General features: G+C 32.8%; 2 protein-coding genes across 2 annotated transcripts; both read right to left on the bottom strand.

Moving 5' to 3' along the window:
- Positions 1-10,140: 10,140 nt before the first annotated feature.
- LOC145324794 (uncharacterized) lies at positions 10,141-20,415 on the bottom strand. The gene is made up of 11 exons (XM_080167434.1): positions 20,363-20,415; positions 20,167-20,235; positions 20,026-20,106; positions 19,784-19,876; positions 18,986-19,132; positions 18,683-18,776; positions 12,051-12,143; positions 11,832-11,902; positions 11,706-11,763; positions 11,381-11,445; positions 10,141-11,008 (listed from the first exon to the last, which is right to left on the bottom strand). The coding sequence occupies exons 1-11, from the start codon at positions 20,399-20,401 to the stop codon at positions 10,856-10,858; spliced, it is 963 nt and encodes a 320-aa protein (XP_080023560.1). The 5' UTR covers positions 20,402-20,415; the 3' UTR covers positions 10,141-10,855.
- A 198-nt stretch (positions 20,416-20,613) lies between these two features.
- On the bottom strand, positions 20,614-21,653 carry LOC145324155 (uncharacterized). The gene is made up of 2 exons (XM_080166781.1): positions 21,497-21,653; positions 20,614-20,819 (listed from the first exon to the last, which is right to left on the bottom strand). Exons 1-2 carry the CDS (start codon positions 21,612-21,614, stop codon positions 20,614-20,616), a joined length of 324 nt encoding a protein of 107 aa, XP_080022907.1. The 5' UTR covers positions 21,615-21,653.
- Between the last annotated feature and the right edge of the window lie 776 nt (positions 21,654-22,429).

Raw genomic sequence — 22,429 nt, 5'->3', positions numbered from 1 at the left:
ATACCCGAAGAGGTTTCGATCTTAGGTGCTTCAGACTGCTTGGATAAAATATTAACAATAAAATTTATCCACTGAGCTAAAGAGGAAAGCTTTAATGATCAGTTAATTTAAACAATTAGTATAAAGTATTCTTTAAAATATTTAGGGCCATGGAAGTCGGTTCGAGGCTTGGCAATAATTTTTTTTTTAATTACCTTTTTAAATATATTAAGGGACTTCAAAATTAGTTTTATTTTATTAATTACTGATATTGTTTACAATGCACATTGGGGCAAATCAACCAAAAAGGGGATTTAATTATTTAGTACCCTTAAAATTCATCTCACAAAAATTTCATTTTATACTTTTTTGTAGGTAATTTAACAACAAACAAATTTGCTTTTATGTTTTTTTCTGTCATTTGAAAGAAACATGAAGATAAATGTCATTTTATGAAGGTAGATAGAAAATTACCAGATTAACCCCTCCCGAAAATAGCCCCCCCTTACCCTATCCATCTATCTATCCATCAATATATCCATCTATCTATCCATATATCTATCCATCTACCTATCCATCTATCTATCCATCTATCTATCCATCTATCTATCCATCTATCTATCCATCTATCTATCCATCTATCTATCCATCTATCTATCCATCTATCTATCCATCTATCTATCCATCTATCTATCCATCTATCTATCCATCTATCTATCCATCTATCTATCCATCTATCTATCCATCTATCTATACATCTATCTATCCATCTATCTATCCATCTATCTATCCATCTATCTATCCATCTACCTATCCATCTATCTATCCATCTATCTATCCATCTATCTATCCATCTATCTATCCATCTATCTATCCAACTATCTATCCATCTATCTATTCATCTATCTATACATCTATCTATCCATCTATCTATCCATCTATCTATCCATCTATCTATCCATCTATCTATCCATCTATCTATCCATCTATCTTTCCATCTATCTATCCATCTATCTATCCATCAACTATTCATCTCTTTATCCATCAACTATCAATTTATCCATCCATCAATCTATCCCTCTATCTATCCATCTGTCTATCCATTTACTTATCCATCTATCTATCCATATATCTATTCATCTACCTATCCATCTATCTATCCATCTATCTATCCATCTATCTATCCATCCATCTATCTATCCATCTATCTATCCATCAACTATCTTGAATTTCGTGTTTAAATCGTCTAATTAGGGGTTTTGGTTATCAGAGCAATATGAGAATTTTTTAGTACCGCAGCTACCCTATCACTAGCTTTTTGGGCACTTAAAAGTGTAACTATGTCAATTGTAGTCCGATTTTAGTGTTCAAAGTGTCAAATTTGGGGTCATGTAATTCATTTCAGTAGGAGGGGAGGGGATGGTGTAAAGGGGGTGGATGGGGATCCTTATTTTAGCAAGCTACAAGTTTCACTTTATTTTTATGTTTAATAAATCCATTATAAATGTGGGCATGATTAACATAAATTTTTATTAACTAATATCTATATTTATAATGATATTATGATTCTTGTTTACTGTTCATATGAATACTAGCGGCTTCGCTCCTAGCCTTTAGGGGATTTGCCCCAAGAGGTAATTAAACAAGGATGACAACATCCATGAAAGAAGCGAAGCTCTGAAATGGAAGGACAAACAAACATTAACACTTGTGAAGTGTCAGAACTGAATATTAATGCATGTCTATACAAAATTGTAATTAAAACTGATTAAATACATGTTACTGTTTAAGGACATACTGACGTTTTTAGGACTTGATTATAGAGTTGCTTCGCTTATAACATTACACCTTATTGAAATAGGAATCAGAATTCAAAAAATCAGATGCATAGGATATTTGTAACATTCAAAACCATTATTTGTTGTCAAAAAAGTAAAATTCAGCTTGTTATAAATGGATGTACGGACTTTCTGGTAACGATTATAGAGTTGCTGTGCTTTCTAAGTCGTACCTAACTGTTGTAGAAATCAGCATGAAAAGTTTGAGATCGATAGGACAGTTCTAGCCTGTTTAAGTTAAGTAAAAGTACTTTACCTTTCCGCAGTGAGGTAGGGGACATTGGGCTGTTTATAACACTAGTCCCAAAAGTTTTACAGTTGTGTGTTCAAACGTTTTAACTACTAACTTTAATCTACACAAGGGGTAATTTTGTGTATTATCATTGGGGATGTACAACAATTTATTGACCTTTGTCTTATCCCTTTAGATCCCTGATATATGTAATAATCTATAGAAACGATTATTTAGTTACATTAAAACATCAAACATAAAGAAGTTTAGATTTAGGTTTAGCCCCCCCCCCCCCTCTCCTTCCAATCATTTAGTGGAATAGAACTTGAAAATACTTATTATTAACTTTAATTCTAAGTCAGAATAAATATTTCCCAATATGTCTATGTTTTTGTGTCTTTTATTTATTTGAATTATATCTTAAGTTTTGACTTTAAAAGTGCATTTAAACGCTTTTTCTTACAAACTTTTTGTGCACTTACGTTCAGAAAACGGACTAAAAACCCCTACGGGGGCGCAGGGGGGTAAGTGAAACCAGTACTGGCGATTAAAATATGTCTTTGGGTAATCAAATATCGTTTTTTTAGCCGGCGACACCCGGCGAAAACATGTTTCCTCTTACTGTGATCTTAAAAGTTGATTAAAAAACAAACAAAAAAAAACTAAAATCTTGACTTCAACTAGAATTATTTAGGACTAATTTCTTCAATTTGTGTTTTTTTCTTTTATAGTGTCAAAATATATGTAATGCATGACTCATCAAAAGTTATTTTGTCTAATTACGTTAATTCTAAGAGATTTTATAATACTTTTAAAATTGTTGGTGAAACACAAAAAGTATGCCTTTTTCTGTAAGAAAATTTTTGCATTTCTTGACTTCCATGCATTAGAATGCTTACTTGAAAAGCGTATTTTTACGATTCCTTTGAAATCTGATGTACATTGGGTATGATAATACTCATAGAATGTTTAAAACTTGATTTGGGGGTGGTGAATTGATGCCCCTTCTTGCCCCTATGTGCAATGTCATAAAAAGAAATATTCTTTAGAATATTTAGGGCCAAGAAAGTCGGTTCGAGGCTTGGCAACATTTTTTTTAAATTGCTTTTTTAAAGATTTTAAGTGACTTTTCAAAATAAGTTTTAGTTTTATTTTATTTATTTAATAAAAAATTAAATTTTTTTTAAAGGAAATAAAATATGTTTATTCTAACAACAATAATTGAACCACTGATCTTCGTACCCCATTCTCTCATATCATACCACTACGCTATGAAAGAATAGCTATAAGATGCAATACCAATAATGTATTATAAAAAAAGGAAACAATAATTTTCACTAATTTATCTAAACCTGGATGGTACATCCAGGCATTTCTAGTATTAAGTATTAGTTAGGTTAGGTTAAGATATAATTGTACAAACAAGCCCCCCCGCAGGTATTAGGCATTTAAAAGACCTAAAAGATGGTCTAAAATAGGTTAGGTTAGGTTAAGTGTCCACTTCGACGTTTGGGACTCCTGCGTTTGTCCTAGGACCTCGTTATGGAGCCTGGGTGTTTTTTTAGTTATAAATCTTGATCTCATAACAAAAATCCTACAAAAAAAAGTGGATGCCCTCAGTATGGGGCAAATGCTTTGTTAATGTCCAAAAAGTGTATATTAATGTACATTTAATGTTTCCATGTAGATTTGGCTTATTAGGCATGTAGTACACTGTGTATATTAGACAGTATCTAATAGAAGTATAGTTTGATTATATATCAAATGCAATGGTTTATTTCATAGATAAGCAAAAAAAACTTGATGATCATAATGGAATATTATGCCATTAGCAAATCCTATTTCACAAAAAAGTAATTTTTTGCTCTCAAATCTCACTAAACACTAAACTGCATAAGTTCATTTTTAGGGAAGATTCAGATAGATTTCTAGGTGGTTTTGTGCTATTTTTAAAAGCGAAGCTTTTCTATAATTAGGGTCGGTCCGTCCGTCCGTACGTCCGTCCGTCCGTCACGGATAGCTTTTTTCGTTAATTTATACATGTTAGAATTGTCCTATCGATTTCAAATTTTGCATGGTGATTCCTTTAGTAGTTAGGTACGATTTAGAAAGCGTAGCAACTCTATAATCATTACCAAAATGTCCGTACGTCCATTTTAAACAGCTTTTTTCGTTAATTTATACATGTTAGAATTGTCCTATCGATTTCAAATTTTGCATGGTGATTCCTTTAGTAGTTAGGTACGATTTAGAAAGGGTTGCCAGAAACTTTTAAAACTTATGAAAGGTATCAAAAAATTTCTTTAAGATTCTTTAACCCTTAACGGTCGGGGGGGGGGGGCGTTGAACGCCCCCCCCCCATCCGGTTTTTTCTATCTCATTTTCTGTGTGTGAAAGATAAAGAGCCCAAACTGCGTGACTTTTTAAGTTTGGGTATGACACATAACTGAGAGTTGGAATTTTTTGAATATCTCCATCCTGGCGGGCACAGGATGCCAGCAAACCTGGCAGGGTCATCCAGGTAAAGAGCAAAAATATTTTTTGACTTAAACAAAGTATTTTATCTTGCCAAAATACTAAAATATCCTCTAGTAGTACATCTTTATATGAAATACAGATGTTCAAGTCAATTTCAGGTTCCAGATATGATCCTGCAGGTCCTGATCCTCCAGGTCTCCAGAAATCTTTAAAAGGCTCCTGTGGCCTCAATTTTTGACTTAGAGACTTCAAATTTTAAACTTAAGCTTTTCTTACATGTCTACATAACGTATTAAAATTTCATAAAGATCCACCGCCGTTTTCCCGCCGACCGCCGACTGCGGCGGCTGGCAGCTGCCAAGTACAGCTGCGGCCGCTGAAATTTATATTTTGACATTTCAAATATAAAATTTACATAAAGATAAACATTTTCTGCAAAAAAATTGTTCTTCAAGCTTCAAAAATAAGAAAATTACAGCCGTTTGAAATTTTTAAGTAAAAAAGGACCTAAAAACAAAGGTTGTTAAATAAAAGGGTGAAGGAAGCGAAAATTGACTTTGACTTACTTTAAGTCGGAAATTCATCATAACACAGGGGACTTGTACAAAAAAATTTAGCCCTCTAGCTCTAATAGGAACTGAGATAATATGGGAGGGCGTTGAACGCCCCCCCCCCCCTCCGACTGATTAAGGTGCTGCAAGGGGCCCGACTGTTAAGGGTTAAGTATACAAAAAATATAAACACAGAATGTCTTGTATCATCACTTTATAAAAACTCTATTATCATGCATGTATGCATATTTAGCAAGTAGCAGTCATAAAATTCCGGAAATATCTCATAGAGGGAGCAACATAACAAAACATAAAAATATAGGTTGGGTTCCAGGGTGTCATAATTTACTAGAATCACAAAAAAGTTTCAATAGAGTTCTTACTCCATAAGTATGTTATGTAAGGAAGTCAAAATGACTTACTAATATACTTCATATGAAGCTACATTATACCATTTAAGTAGTAAAACCCTAGTATTTTAGAACATCCAAGCTTATTTTTGATGGGGATAAAAGGTGGGGTTTCCAAGGTTTGAGGTGAGAAATCTATTTTATTTTTATAGATTTTGAGTGTTGGTATGATGAAGGGTTTCAAAGTTTGAGAGCGATCAACACTTTAAATACCCCAACTACTGTTTAAAATTGTTGCTACAAATAGTTTTTTTTTATAGGTAAAAAAAGTTACATCTTAGTATCAATTTTTTTCCCACTTTGTTTCTTTTGTAATTTAAGAAAAAAAGTATAATTTGCCGTTGTCTGATAATTTGCAATAATAAATATTGCTATATTTAGAAGTAAATTATTTAAGTGAAGAAAATGATTTACTTTTTTTATGAATTTAAGTCAATATCTTAAACACCAAACAACTAGCCTCCCCTCTATTTTTCATTCAAATCATAAACACCTAAAAGGTTGGTGTCAAAGGTGCTAGTTATATCAAAAAGCAATAATTATTACCTAATTGCTGCGCTACTGAGTGGCAATATAACAAATACGTTTGTATAATATTAGAGAAAATAAAATTGGCTTCAGTCATGACCTTAGATTTATTACAAATACAAGAGTAATAAATTACAGGATTTTATACTTAATACTGTTGTGATATTTCTTTTTATTTATTATCATAAAATGATGTTTAATAAAACTTTATAAATTTATATTTTTCTGACTTCGACTGACCTCCCCTTGGATAGGATATGATAAAAAAACATCCACACTCCTCCTAAAAAATCGCCCCAAGAAAAAATTCCTCTATCCCCTTTCTTAATTTTTGATCTATTTCCCCCCCCCCCCCCCCTTCTTTTAAAGTTTAAAGGCCACAAATAGAGGCAAATAGATTTTGCAGTTTGGCTTCGAACTCGATTAATATAGGCAGGATTAGAACCAGTTATCATCAATTCCGAAAAATTCATGTTTAGCATTGCATTACAGACAAATTTCCACAAATACTAAAATAAAAAAAAACCATAGTATTAATACCCGTTTTGTTCACAAGTGCGTTCATTTTAATTTCAGCGGAAAGCTGAATATAACACGATGCGATAAATATCTATTATTGACTCTTTGATTTACTCTATATATATGTTACTCTATGTAGGAATAATGAGAGTATAATGACCCATAAAGATCAAGATTCATTCAACACTCATTACTAAAGAATAATAGTTTTATTCTTTTTATAATGAAGATCTCACAGAACATGGAAGACAATGTTCGTAACAATATGTAGACCTAAGTGTTTTGGAGAATCTTCACAAAAAAAACAAGAATAATCAAAGAGACATACAAACAAAGTTAGTTATTGATTAGATATTTATAGCCAGGCAACACTTCTTCCAAACATTTCACGTACGTGTAATATACTGATTTTAAGATGAGTTATGGGTTGGAACTTTCACAAGAAAAATCTGACATTTTGTTATAGTAACTGAATAATCAATATTTCTCACGTTTTTGAAGGACGTAATAATTGACACATGTTATTATAATGAAGCTGTGCTCATAATAGACCAGTATTTATTCAAACTTCTTCATTATAGATTTAGTTTTTATGATAATAGATTCTTTTGATAATGGTAATAATGTTTTATTCAAAAACTAAATCTGTTTTTCTGTCTTTATGTTTTATTTACTGGTATATTGAACTATTAGTATATTAAATTAAGACTTTGTATGCAACATAATATTACACAATATAAGGTTTACTACTGAAGATTATGATCATCCTTGTTTATCCTGAAAATATGTATCTATGTATTTTATCTCCAGCTAATGTTGATAGCCTCATTGACCTATATTTACAAGCAATAACAAATCTATTATCATTATGCCTTCATTATCAGAATATTTTATGTTTTTATATGTAAAAGATGAATCTTTGTGTGTTATTCTATCTACATATTTTATTAAAAGACAAACTCATTTAGATAAGATAGATATCGTTTCCTATATTTAGAGCCTGGTTAAAATTGAAATTTCTTTACTACTTAAGAAAATTGTCGAAAATATCGAAGCTGCTTCTAACCCACAGTCAGTCTGTCATTCCATTAGTAAAAATAGGAGTACATTAGATCTAAATGGCCTTTATCTAATATTGACGGTAGATTTTTTTTTGTGGGAAGATTCCCCTTACCAATGTGCAAGGTGTTGCTTCATAAGGCCTACACTCATGAGACCTACACTTATAAGACCTAAAAGAACATAAGACTTACACTCATAAGACCTCATATGACATAAGACCTACACTCATAAGACCTAATGTGACATAAGACCTACTCTCATAAGACCTAATGAAATAAGATATAATTTATCGGTATTATCCCCTTACAATTTTTTTTTCAATTTTGAAAATTTGTATACAATCCCTGACAGAACTATGAACTCTAGCCACAGCGCTCGTCCCCCTAGCCTGCCTAGCCGCGGGCGCTCGGCCCCCTGGCCTATGACCTAACCTAACCTTTTGTAAAAAAAATGTTGTTCTCTGCCAGAGTCATAGTTTGTAATATTAGGTCTTATGAGTGTAGGTCTTATGTCATATTAGGTCTTATGAAGCAACACCTTGTTATTTTTCATCTGCCTTAGGACTTCTCAGCTATTAAAATAGATAGATATATAATTTTAATTGTTAAGATTCTGCTAATCAATACAAATCCTGAGATGATATCATCTCTTTTTATTTAAATTAAAAAAGTTTGTTGTTTTTTTATCTGAAACAAGACATAATTTTTCTTAATTCTTGAGATTGACAGCAGGACTTAAGTAAGTTAAAAAGCGTCTCAGCTACTTAATATTTATAGGCTATTTTATATCTATTAATAATATATTGTAATCATCTCACAAAATCTCTATAAAAAAACACCATAAAGTTATACAAATGTATTAAAATTTAAATTTTCAAGTATATAAATGGAATTACTTTACTACATAAAGTCTTACACATAATAAATGTACAAAATAAAAGTAGAAACAATTTTAGGCAATTTCACTCAACATTTTATGGACCACTTTTGGAAAATTTTATTTTCAATGTTTAATTTAGATTAATTTTGGTTAGGTTAAACAAGTGATAAAGAAATACCGATGGTTTAGGGCCCTGCATTAATAGAATGATTTTTCAGTATACCAAAATCAGATCAATAGGATAATTTATCACATAAAAACTTGTCGTTAAAAATCAACATGTTTAAAATGGATGTAGGGACATTTTGGAAACGATTATAGAGTTGCAACGCTTTCTAAATCATACCCAACTACTACAGAAATTACCATAAAAATCGATAGGACAATTCCAACCTGTTTAAATTAACGGATAGAGCTAACTGTCTGTGACGTACGGACGGACCGACCCTAATTATAGAAAAGCTTCGCTTTTAAAAAGGGGGAGGAGTGTTATAGCCCTCTCATACATTGAGGAAAAATACCCAATTTTATTCAAAATTTACTGCCAGAAAATTGTAACAAATATTACATTCAAATATATTCCTTGTAAACAGATACTTTTGTTCAAACTTTAATAATATTTCAATAAAATTTGGTCTACAGATTTTATTTTTAAGAAATTACTTTATGTACTCTTGACCTAAGTAAAGCATTTGATTTTTTTTTGTAAAATGACAAAATTTAAAGAAAAAGGTGTACAAACAGATTATCAATTTTTTATTTTTATCTTTTAAATTTCCAATTTTAATATATTTTAATTCGTCTTCTTGTAAATTCTTATTCTTGTAAGTATTGTGAAAAAAGTTTTGATCAAAGAGTTTCTCTGCTTTGCTGTGAAGAATGAGAATATAAAACAGGGACAGGGTATAAGTGGTTCGTCTTTCCTTTCATCTCTATAATAGAAAATACCTTTATTAATAAAAGTACATAAAAGAAAACATAAATAAAATGTCATATATGGTACAAACAGCTGCGCTCCTAGCATCTAGTAGCTCTATATTTGAAGGAGTAAGGAAAATAAGAAATTGCCTTAAACCAAACTAAGATAAAAATTTAAATGTATTAAAACCAAACAGGGACCCTCCAGATACTATCATAATATGCTGAATGGGTTCAATAGTTATCGTAATCTCAGGCTGAAAAAAAATACCTTACTACTTTATTTAATGAGGTAATGTATTAAGCCATTTTAATGGTCAATTTTAAGTACCAAACGTAGCAACTCTTTGAAAATAAACATTAATCTATAGTACAACCGATAAAATCTATTTTCAGTCTTAGATAAGAAATAATTGAACACATGAAAAGAAAAAAAATAAGTATTCTAATTTCTCATTAGAATTATCTTATCCCTGTGAATTTAGTATTTGCAAAATTCCTTCTCTTTATTCTCTAAAGGATTGAAATTTATATTCCAAATTTATGCATCCAAATAATACAACCAAATTTTTTAAAAATCAGTCCAAAATTACAGGAACTATTGTTTTTTGTTCATTGAAAATGAACTAAATTCTAGGCAAAGATATTAAAATAATTTGTTTTGCTAGACTAAAATGAATATTAATAATAAATTCATTAGGTGTAGAGTAGCAGAGCATCATTTAATTTACAAAAAAAAAGTGTGATTGTACAATTTTATCCTTTATTAAATTCTGTTGTATTATGGAACAATATAAAATTTTATAAAACTTTGGTGAAACTATTATTAGGTTCAATAAACTTCTACACAGAAGCGGAGTGAAAACAATCTTCAAGAAAAGAATAGGCTGTACTTTCAAACCAGCAAATTTACATAATAAAAATTTTAAATAACAATTAACAATTTTTCAAATGTAAGACTTTATAACGTATAATGTGCATCATGTTTCTGTTCAAACATTAAAAAATTTCAAAACAGTTTTTATGATTAAATCTGAAAGAACAGCCCTTATTAGAAATAGTAAATTTAAGAAAAACCTAATGATAAAGATAAATAATATTCCAGCGCTTTCCCAGATCGTATTGGACAAATAAAAAACTACAATAAATATGAAAGTTTAAAACCGTTAGGCCTTGCTTTTAGCTCATTTTTTGGTTGCTGGTTTCTATAAAATATTTCTTTTGGTTTATAAATTGAGATTTTTTTATTAAAATGACTTCAATTCAAGATAAATCACTCAATTGACCTCCTCGAGTTATTTTCAAAACTTTCATTACATAGAAATTAAAGGCAAAATAACATAAAATTGTCCAATAGATTTAATACAAAATATATTATTTGAATACTTTATATTTTAAAACATAAAAAAATTAATCAAATTTTGTACCAAAGGTTACAAATAACTGTTAATTCGTTTTAATTCATTTTGAAAGATTAAATTTTAGTTCTCTCATCCAAGCCCTTTCATGTGGATTGTAGAACATATTTCTACCAGCAATGGGAGTATTGTTTTTGTGTCCAGTAAACTCTGCATAGGTTATACCTTTACCCCTTTCAACATGGAGCACTCCACCCTGTAAAAAATTGCTGTTATTCTGGGGATTAACATAATTAGTTGGATTTTTCAACAATTTTCTTAATTATTTAAGTTTTAGTCAGATAAATCTAATTGTTACATGGAAATTTAGAACTTAAGGTAGATGGATCACTTTTTAACAGATACAAAAATAAATAAACAGATTGTTGCAAATGAATATGTATTAATAAATAGGTAGAAATATAGACTTATAAACTTACTTAAAAACATACTAACAAGCATAATAAACAAAAAAACTGAAGATTATCAATCAAAAGAAAAACAAGAAACTAATTTATTCAAAGAGTATTCAACTATTGAAAGAAACAAAGATGGAAATTTTTGGTCAAAACTTGTAAGAAAACACTACCTTCCATATACCATCCTGAGTCAGGAATCCAATATCATATGAATCTGGTCCAACATCAATCCGAGCTACAAAATTTAAAGTATTTTAGGAACAATTAGTTTATTTGCAAATGAATATAATAACTCAACATTATATTTATCTAATGAAGATAAGATAGCTAAAAGAATAACGTACACTTGTTTTTACACATTAAATTAATTTAGAAAATATAGTTTGTTGTAAATAAATGTTAAAAATACTTTTTACAAGACTTTTTAAAAAATGATCCATTATTCTATCTGTAAAATATGTTCTTAATGTAAAAATCTAACAATTAAAAAGGTACCTGGACCATTTTCAACATAAAACTTCTTTTTAATATTCCAACACCTTTTCTTTCTGATCTAAATAGCAAAAATGTTTTTATAAAGGTTATTGAAAATAAAATAAACGAAAACAAAAATATTTCTACCTTTAATGTATAGGTAAATTGGTTCAGGTTATTGATGAATCTGGCATAATGAGGTTTGTCAATGGGATCACCTAAAATAAACAATTATCAAATCTTAGTAAGGCATTTGAGCTAATCTACAGGTGATAAGTTGGTAAGTAATCTACTTAATTAAATATCCAAATTATTTGAGAATTTATTGAGAAATTTAGTTTAATATCTGAAAAAAGTAAGTTATACCTGGATCTCTAGTCAAAGAACCTGTCCATTTCCAGTGACTGTTGTGAACATCTTCTTCAGGTCCATCCTCTTCAGAAAATACTGGTAGATAAGCTGAACAAAATATTTAGAATAATAAGTAATCATTAAGCATAAATTCCTTTAGCATTTACTTGCATCCTCTGGCCACAAGGATTAAGTTTTTAGTCTAATTACCAGTTGTGAACTGTTCAGTTTTACTAGACTTAAAAAGTTATTGAATTAAAGTAAAAAATAAGTAGTGGGGGGGGAGTTATTCAGGGTTCGGAAGCCGCGCTATCAGCCGCGCGGCTGCGGCTGCGGCTGAATCCTAATTTGCGGCTGCGGCTGCGGCTGCTTAAAGTTATGGAAGTGGCTGAGGCTGAGAGTGGCTGAGGCTTAGTGCGGCTGAGAGTGGCTGCGGCTGAATGCGGCTGAGGCTTAATAAGAATTGGGGTGGCTGAGGCTTACAGTGGCTGAATTGGAATTTTGTGGCTGAGGCTTCGAGCGGCTGAGGCTTACAGTGGCTGAGGGTGGCTGAGGCTTACAGTGGCTGAAGGATTTGTGGCTGAGGCTGCGGCTTACTGAAAGCCGCGCGGCTCATAGCGGCTGCGGCTTACAGTGGCTGATTGGAAAATTAAGCCGCGCGGCTGAGTGAGGCTGAGGCTGAGAGTGGCTGATAACATAATTAAGCCTCGCGGCTGATTCTGAGGCTGCGGCTTACTGAAAGCCGTGCGGCTGAGGCTGTGGCTGAATTAAATTCAGCCGCGCAGCTGAATGCGGCTGCGGCTGAATACAATATTAAGCCTTGCGGCTGATCTTATGGCTGATTATAAAATAAGCTATGCAGCTGAGGCTTCGGCTAAATTGGATTTTTTAAATGCATTCTAGGACATTTTTTGGAGAGTTGAGGGTGGTTAGGGGTTGTGAGAATAAGAGTGGAGGGAAGAGGGGGGAGGACAGCAGGATTTTTTCAAATGTTTGATTCAGAATTAGTACCCAAATTTTATACTGGTACCCAAAGTTTTATACTGGTACCCAAAGTTTATTCTGGTACCCAAAGTTTTATTCTAGTACCCAAAGTTTTATACTGGTACCCAAAATTATATACTAGTACTCAAATTTTATTCTGGTACCCAAAGTTTTATTCTAGTACCCAAAGTTTTATACTGGTACTCAAAGTTTTATACTGGTACCCAAATTTTTAGTCTGGTACCCAAAGTTTTATAATGGTACCCAACGTTTTAGACTAGAACCCAAAGTTTTATACTGGTACCCAAATTTTACTGGTAACCAAAGTTTTATACTGGTACACAAAGTTTTATACTGGTACCCAAAGTTTTATACTGGTACCCAAAATTTTATACTGGTACCCAAAGTTTTATTCTGGTACCCAAAGTTTTATACTGGTACCCAAAGTTTTATACTGGTACCCAAAATTTTATACTGGTACCCAAAGTTTTATACTGGTACCCAAAGTTTTATACTAGTACCCAAAATTATATACTAGTACTCAAATTTTATTCTGGTATCCAAAGTTTATTCTAGTACCCAAAGTTTTATACTAGTACTCAAAGTTTTATACTGGTACCCAAAGTTTTTATACAGGTACCCAAAGTTTTAGACTAGTACTCAAATTTTATTCTGGTACCCAAAGTTTTATACTTGTACCAAAAGTTTTATACTAGAACCCAAAGTTTTATACTGGTACCCAAAGTTTTATACTGGTACCCAAAGTTTTAAACTGGTACCCAAAGTTTTATACTGGTACTAAAAATTTATACTGGTACCCAAAGTTTTTTACTGGTACCCAAAGTTTTATACTAGAACCCAAAGTTTTATACTGGTACCCAAAGTTTTATACTGGTACCCAAAGTTTTAAACTGGTACCAAAAGTTTTATACTGGTACTAAAAATTTATACTGGTACCCAAAGTTTTATACAGGTACCCAAATTTTATACTGGTACCCAAATTTTATACTGGTACCCAAAGTTTTATACTGGTACCCAAAGTTTTATACAGTTACCCAAATTTTATACTGGTACCCAAATTTTATACTGGTACCCAAAGTTTTATACTGGTACCCAAAGTTTTATACTGGTACCCAAAGTTTTATACTGGTACCCAAAATTTTTTACTAATACCTAAAATTTTGTTTTAATATTGGTACCCAAAGTTTTATACTGGTACCTTAAGTTTTATACGAGTACCCAAAGTTTTATACTGGTACCCAAATTTTATATTGGTACCCAAAGTTTTATACTGGTACCCAAAGTTTTATACTGGTACCCAACGTTTTAGACTAGAACCCAAAGTTTTATACTGGTACCCAAATTTTACTGGTAACCAAAGTTTTATACTGGTACCCAAAGTTTTATACTAATAGACAAAAATTTATTCTGATACCCAAAGTTTTATACTGGTACCCAAAGTTTTATACAAGTTTTTTAGCAGTAGGAATTTATTTCAACATCTTTAGTTATGATGCAGTACAAAGCCTATCAACTCCCAGACGACGAGCCGATGCGCTACATGTTGAGCCACGGTCGAGGGTTTCTATGACATTAACTCAAGGTCCAACAACCCTGGATAACTAAGGGGAATTATATCTTTCCTTTGCGCCTGTTCATGTTGCACACCTAGCACCTAGGAACCATTTAATGTCTTCAGTTATAACGCAGTGTCTGCGCGAGATTCGAACCTATTACATCCCTGATGACAAGCAGATGCGCTACTTGTTGAACCTTGGGGAACCAATTCTTTCCTTTTCTGTATTAGTTTAAGTGACATCTATCCAGCAACCAACTTTTTTTTATTGAACTACCTGCCTGAAAGTTTTATGGTAATGAGTTACGCCTGTTTATGAGCCAAGGAAATCCTCCTACTCCAACTTTACATGTTGCACACCTGCCATAGCAGCAGTAGGAACCATTTAATGTCTTCAGTTATAACGCAGTGTCTGGCCGAGATTCGAACCTATTACCTCCCTGATGACAAGCAGATGCGTTTCTTGTTGAACCTTGGATAATTAAGGGGAATCAATTCTTTCCAATTTAAGTGACATCTATCCAGCAACCAACTACCTGCCAGAAAGTCCTATGGTAATGAGTTACGCCTGTTTACGAGCCAAGGAAATCCTCATACTCTAACTTTACATGTTGCATACCTGGAATAGCTGCAGTAGGAACCATTTAACGTCTTCAGTTTTCACGCAGTGTCTGGCCAAGATTCGAACCTATTACCTCCATGATGACAAGCAGATGCGCTACATGTTGAGCCATGGTACGCAGGTTAAATTTGTCTTAAAAATAATCGTCTTTAAAATGCTTATCATATGTACACTTGCAATAAATGTATTTGTCATAAAAACTTACCTCTTATGAAAAATGTTTTTTTTACAAAAGTGTTTTTTATTACAATTATTCATGGGTATAATTTTTATGACTAACTTTTTATGTCACATAATCTTAATGACAATGTAATTATGAGGTTATTACAAAAAATACTAAACAATAGGTACTGGAAAAAGAAGAACTGAATTAAAATAATTTTTTGGGGGGTAGGGTGATTTTTATTGGGTGGGGAGGGCCGGGGCGAGTAAATCCCATTTTTAATTTTGGGGTGATGTTTAATTATTTTTCTAAGGCAATTTTTTTCTGGTAGTGTGATGGTACCCTCCTCCAAAATAGTTTTAAACCTTCCCTGAATAGGAGCACCATATCGGTTTAGTAGTTAGCGAGATCCTGTAGTACAAACATATAGACAGACAAACAAACAGACATCATAATACTTAATGATCTAAAAATAAGACAAATTTTCATTTTGAAATATTGGAGCTCTGATAGCTTTTTGGTACGGTAACAGCTTTGAACCATCTATCATCCGGGTTCGAATCCCAGAAGAAAAAAAAATTTGGGGGGATGAAGGGTGACTTTTATCATTTTTTTATGGGAAAATAGGGGGGAGTTTGGTTGAGCACCCACCAGTTTTTTTTGAGGGTCATCTTTTTTTGGGAGGGAAAAGATACATTTCCCCAAAAAAATTATAAACTTTCCCTGGATCAATAAGAAGCTTCACATTACCACTTTATATAATAGAATATGTGGATATATTAAAAAAAAGAAAATTTGTTAATAAAATTATGGACCTCATTTATTGGCCAGTTCATTTATATATCCTTTAAGAGGGGAGAGATAGATTAAAGGGGGTGTATGGGGGTTATTGTTATTTTAGCCAGCTGAGATTATTTCTTTATCAGAGTACATGAAAATATGGACAACATCAAAGTAATAATATATCGATTCATGTATTGCTTATAAATTCAGAAATTGTATAACATAATGATAAAGATAAAGAAACATTTTTTTTATAATAATTGCAGTTTCGAAAATAAAATCAATTTTAGTAAGCATCTTTGTAAAATAAACAAAATCGGATGATATATAATAATCATTTAACTATTTCAATCTATCGAGTACATAAAGATTATGTAGATTTTTTTGCATATTATACAGGACAATTTATTGCATTTTACAGACCTTTTTTTAACCAACTTTAAAAAGTAAAATACATCGCTGTTTAAATTTTTTTTGTTAGAAAACATATTGGGATAATTTGTGTTCAAAATAAACACACACACACACCCTCCCCCCTCCCCAAATCTTAATTTAATTATTTTCATTAATTTAAAAATACTATGAAAAATGAAATATGTATAAATCTTTTTTTTTGCATAACTTTTTCAGTGTCTCTCATCAACCACAAAGTATTAAATACATTTAAAATTGAAGAAATATCTAAGTAGGAGAAGCTTAATTATATAGAACAAGTATTGCGTACCTAAACGGAAAAATAATAGAGAAGCTACTATATAACTTGAGTATCACATAAATTGATTGCCCCCTGTGAGGTTTGAACTCACGGTCCCTAGTTTACAAGACGAGTGCTCTACCATTGAGCTAAATAGGCCACTTGTACAAGAAAAAAAATTTAAGATAATACAAATTCATAGTGAATATTAAGTAAATTCTGAAAAATTTGTATCTTTTAAAAACAATAAAATTAGGCAAACGTACGTCAGTAGGGCAGTTACCCTATAAATAGTATTCAATAATATTCATAAGTATCAACGTTCAAAAACGTATTGCTCCTGGTGAAATTCGAACTTATAACCCCGGCATAACAGTGTAGAAGAACCGTGCGCTAACTGATAGCGCCACTGGAGCTCTTACATTACAGGTTCAAACTTTTTGTAGTTGTTCGAGATGGTAGTTTCTATGTTGTAATTTTAAAAAAAACTTAAGATAAAATTTTTATAAAAGAATATAAAAAAGTTTAAAAGTATAACATTTTAAAAAATTATTTTTTGGCGATGGAAATGTCTGACCCCCACCCCAAAATTAGCTCAAAACCATCCAATGTCAATATATATATAACTAGCGGCTACGCCCCTAGAGGCTTCTAGGGGGCACTTGAGGAAGAGAGAGAGTCAAATTTAATAACCCAATTTCTTATTTTCAATTTTTAAAGAAAAGTAAAAAAAAATTTTTTTTGGGGGGGGAATTTTTTTTTTATAGGGGGGGGGCTTCCCCCCTCATTTTTAATTTTAGTTTAAAAAATTTAAAAAAAAAATTTCTTTTTTTGAGGGGGGGGGGGATTTTTAATTTTTTTTGGGGGGTTGGGGGTGTCCCACCGCCAAAAAAAATAGTTATAAACCTTTCCAGGACCTATGAGAAGCTACCCTGTTAAGGAGAACCCGATCGGTTCAGCGGTTAGAGAGATCCTTCGGTACAGACACACAGATACACAAACACACAGACATCCTGTTACTTTATTAAAAGGATTCTTTAGAAGGACAACATTGTCAGTTCAGTGGTTGCTGAGATCATAAGCTTCAGACAGACAAAATTAAATGAAAATTAAGCCCCGCGGCTGAATTGACGGCTGAGGCTTGTACTAATTTAGCACCTGCGGCTGCGGCTGGGGCTTACAATATCTCAGCCGCGCGGCTGTGTCAAAGCTGCGGCTGAATTAAAAAAATTAAGCTGCGGCTGAGGCTGCGGCTTACAAATATCAAGCCGCGCGGCTGCGGCTGCGGCATAATCATAACTTTGCAGCTGCGGCTGAGGCTTTCTTGAAGCCGCGCGGCTGAGTGCGGCTGCGGCTTCAAATTATTAACAGCCGCGCGGCTGAGTGTGGCTGAGGCTTCCCCAACTATAAGCCGCGCGGCTGATTGCGGCTGAGGCTTAGAGGGGCGTTGGCTGAATGAGGCTTAGTGCGGCTGAGGCTTAATGTGGCTGAATTGGAGTTTTGTGGCTGAGGCTTACAGTGGCTGAGGCTTACAGTGGCTGAATGCGGCTGAGGCTTACAGTGGCTTATGTTTTCTTTAAGCCGCGCGGCTGCGACTAAGGCTGAGGCTTATTGGGTGGCTGAGGAAGCCGCGCGGCTGATTTTGAGGCTTCTCGTAAGCCGCGCGGCTGATGGTGGCTGAGGCTGAGGCTGCGGCTGCGGCTTCCGAACCCTGGAGTTATTTGACCCTTCCATATGATCTTTAGGGTCATGACTCAAACTATGTACTTAAAAGAATTTTCTTCCATTACTCAACAAATCTCATGTAAAACTATTCACCGTTCACCTGCTGCTACTGGGCAAACTGAAGGTTGTAAGTTCTTGAGTGCATTCAATGCATGGAAAAATTCACAAACTTCATCAATGGTATCATCAATTTTCTAAATATTTCATAACAAATTTTTAGGGAACTAGAAAATTTATGAAATAACTCAAACTACAAACATATAAAGAAGTCATGTAATGGAAGAGCTTTTTGAAATGTATAACACTTCAATTCAAACCTACCAGACTGTTAAAGTGACACTCATAACTTAGTTCAACAAGAGATGATCTTCTATTTAAAAAAAATTGTACTAGCAAAACTCACCTTTAAATCTTCTCCCAATTTGTTTATTTCACTCTTTATGTATACAGATCTTTGTTGAATGATTTTCTCATCTGTTGTTTTCTGGTAAAACTTTATCAGTACAAAGAAATACATCAGCCTTGCTGTCACAAATAGGTTGTAGCTTTCCTGATAAGTAATTATTTTAATTAAAATCGAGTTGTTTATATTACTTTTAAACAGGGAGTAAGGGAGGGGACAATGGATTGAATATTCAATTTTTAGGAGTCTCAGACTTTGGGTACTGGCTTAAAGGGAATGTGCAAGAATTTAGCAGTTTCTGACTGAGTTTGGGTACTTGCGCATGAAATGCCGCTACTCGTTATGTATGTTTTGAATATTGCAGACGGGGAGAAGGGATAAGGGAAGTGGGGGCAAGGGAAATAAACACTCGTTGTGTTAGTTTTAATGTAGCAGACGGGGAGAAGGGAGGTGGGGGCAAGGGGCAAGGGAAATAAACAGAATAAAAAGGGGCAGTCATATTCTTGCTAGCAGCAGGCCAGGTCCAATAATCTTGTAATATAAAAATCACACCAAAAAATCTCAATATATTTCATTTGTGATTTGTGATCAAGTTGTGATTTCACTTTACATGACGTTATTAAAATCTATTATTCAATTAACAATCCCTTTATAATTTCCTACAAATTTATTGGATTAAACTGGATTTCATGCCCTTTCTTTCATAACTCTTATATTGAATGAATTGCCCATTGTCCCCTCCCTTACTCCCTGACTTTTAAATATATTTTGGTAGAAATTAAACCAGTTAAAATTTACCTCTAAGGCAGAAAGATTTTCATGACATTGAGTTTCATAAACACTTTTGAAGAATTCTTCAATGTTGGTCTTGTTAAAATCAGCTAATGTATCCTTAAGATAAAAAAAGATATCATTCTCAAATTTAAGAAGAGGGGTATCAACACCATCTTATAAGTTAGTTGCCTACCTCTTTATTGCCCTCTCATGATTCACCAATTAAAAATAGCAGCTTAGCTGTATGTAAAATTATTATGACTTGCCTCAAAACTACTCCAATCCAGATGAAAAGCTTCTGCCCATATTTCTTCATTTGGATTCTTCAGCATGTTTTCATATTTGATCTTAATGAAAACTAATATTTTAATACAGTTTATTGAAAATCTTAGTAAATGAGTTGATACCTGAATTCTTTCAATTCTTGAGGTGTGATAAGCCTTTTTGATTGTAGCAAAGATCTGTTCACTCAGTTTCTAAAAATTAGAGATGAAAATCTGACTTTTAAAGGTTTATTTGTGTTTTTTGTACAATTGTGTTTTGTTGACATATTATTTAAATCATTCTAGTGGCATCATTAATAAGACAGTAATAATAGTTTACCTTTACATTATCTATTTCACCTCTGAGAGCACTGAGCATGTCAATGATGGGATTGTTCTGGTAAGTAATATTGCAATTGACTTATAATTAGAAAAACTTTATGAAGAACTAATAGATCCTATTTTCGATGAAGCCAAAAACAGGGGTTGACTTACTTTAACTTATTTATCTTTTCCATCTTTTGTTGATGCTACTATGTCTAATAAGATTTCAAAGAAAGCTTAAGTTAGATTTGCCAATGTTATAACTATTTACATAAATAAACCAGATATAGTGACATTTGATTTAAACATTGAATAAATTAGGAGATGGTTGGATTTAGTAATAATAGGTGTAAAAGGTTTTGCAATATTTTCCTTCATGTCTTGACAATGTTTATCTTCAGGATAAAGTGTTGATACAACTGCATCCAGAGCCATTCCAGCTATCTTAACGGGCAATAGTGGAGGTACTTCACCTAAAACAATAAAATTTAGATAGTTGTTTAGAAAACAAAATGAGGAAAATATATTTCACTTGACTAGAATAAAAAGTTTGTTTTAAATTTTAAATGATCCATCACAAGTTAAACATATTATCCGGTATTATCCTCTTAGAAATTTTTTTTCAATTTTGAAAATTTTAGTACCCCCCCCCCCCCCCCCCTCCCCCCCCCCCGATAGCGAACTAAGAACTCTAGCTGCAGCGCTCAGCTCCCTAGCATGCCTAGCCGCAGCGCTCGGCCCCCTTGCCTGCCTAGCCGCAGCGCTCGGCTCCCTAGGGTACTAAAATTTTCAAAATTGAAAAAAAAATTTCTAAGAGGATAACGCCTGTTATCCTTATATAAAAGTAACAGTCGGTGTATGTCTGTACCGCTGAACTGATATGATCCTCCTTTACAGTTTAGCTTTTTACTTTTACTTTTATTAAAATTTTTACTTTTTAATTTTGAAACTAAAACTAATGTTGGGGAGGGGGTTGACTCCTCCTCCCCACCTTGGATGCCCCTAGAGGCCTAGCTGCTACTTGTATTTCCAAGCCACTATTCCCTTTTCAAGGAAGCTTAATTGGGATACCAGTTCTTGGCGATTAGAGGTAAAGCATAATAAACATTTGATTGATATAATTGTCACAAGTTACAGTTGTTTTATTTACCTATGGAAACTAAAATTTTACTGACAACTAGCAGAGAACTACTTTTATCATGATTAAGAATAATTTTAACAGATCTATGCACGGAATCTGTCACATCACTATAACTTCTTTCTTCCATAGCTCATTATTGGCAAGTTTTATTAATATTTCTTTTATTTTCTCTGAAAATTATATCAGCATTAAGCTTTAAAATAACAAGAATTTCTACAACCATAACTTAAGAATCATACATTTAAATATGTATTTGAATTAAACTTTCTTCTTCTTAAGAAAATTTCAAATAATTTTGGGGATAATTTTACAGGGAGTAAGGGAGAGGACAATGGATCGAATATTCAATTTTTAGGAGTCTCAGACTTTGGGTACTGGCTTAAAGGGAATGTGCAAGAATTTAGCAGTTTCTGACTGAGTTTGGGTACTTGCGCATGAAATGCCGCTACTTGTTATGTATGTTTTGAATATTGCAGACGGGGAGAAGGGATAAGGGAAGTAGGGGCAAGGGAAATAACTACTCGTTGTGTTAGTTTGGAATGTAGCAGACGGGGAGAAGGGAGAAGGGAGGTGGGGGCAAAGGGCAAGGGAAATAAACAGAATAAAAAGGGGCAGTCATATTCTTGCTAGCAGCTGGCCGGGTCCAATAATCTTGTAATATAAAAATCACACCATAAAACCTCAATATATTTCATCAAAAACAAGTTGTGATTTCATTTTACATGACGCTATAGAAATCTATTATTCAATTAACAATCCCTTTATAATTTCCTACAAATTTATTGGATTAAACTGGATTTCATGCCCTTTCTTTGATAACTCTTATATTGAATTAATTGCCCATTGTCCCCTCCCTTACTCCCTGATAATTTTAGCCTATTTATTCTTAATAAAAGCATTTGGATAGTTTTTGAATTTTTGTTCTTTCCCTTCCCTCATCTT

The sequence above is a fragment of the Acartia tonsa genome, chromosome 7 (genome assembly GCF_053477335.1).
Source record: "Acartia tonsa isolate MP-2025a chromosome 7, ASM5347733v1, whole genome shotgun sequence".
Taxonomy (NCBI): Eukaryota; Metazoa; Arthropoda; class Copepoda; order Calanoida; family Acartiidae; genus Acartia; species Acartia tonsa.
This window is presented reverse-complemented; position numbering and strand designations above follow the sequence as displayed.

Bases quoted from the DNA above. Each gene is read 5' to 3' on its own strand.
- LOC145324155 (XM_080166781.1), bottom strand. From the start codon at position 21,614: ATGGAAGAAAGAAGTTATAGTGATGTGACAGATTCCGTGCATAGATCT. The intron at 20,820-21,496 runs GTAAATAAAACA...TTATTGTTTTAG, and splicing joins TAAAATTTTAGTTTCCATAG to GTGAAGTACCTCCACTATTG.
- LOC145324794 (XM_080167434.1), bottom strand. From the start codon at position 20,401: ATGCTCAGTGCTCTCAGAGGTGAAATAGATAATGTAAAG. The intron at 11,764-11,831 runs GTAGAAATATTT...TTTGCTATTTAG, and splicing joins AATTTACCTATACATTAAAG to ATCAGAAAGAAAAGGTGTTG. The intron at 11,446-11,705 runs GTACCTTTTTAA...TAAATTTTGTAG, and splicing joins TTATGTTGAAAATGGTCCAG to CTCGGATTGATGTTGGACCA.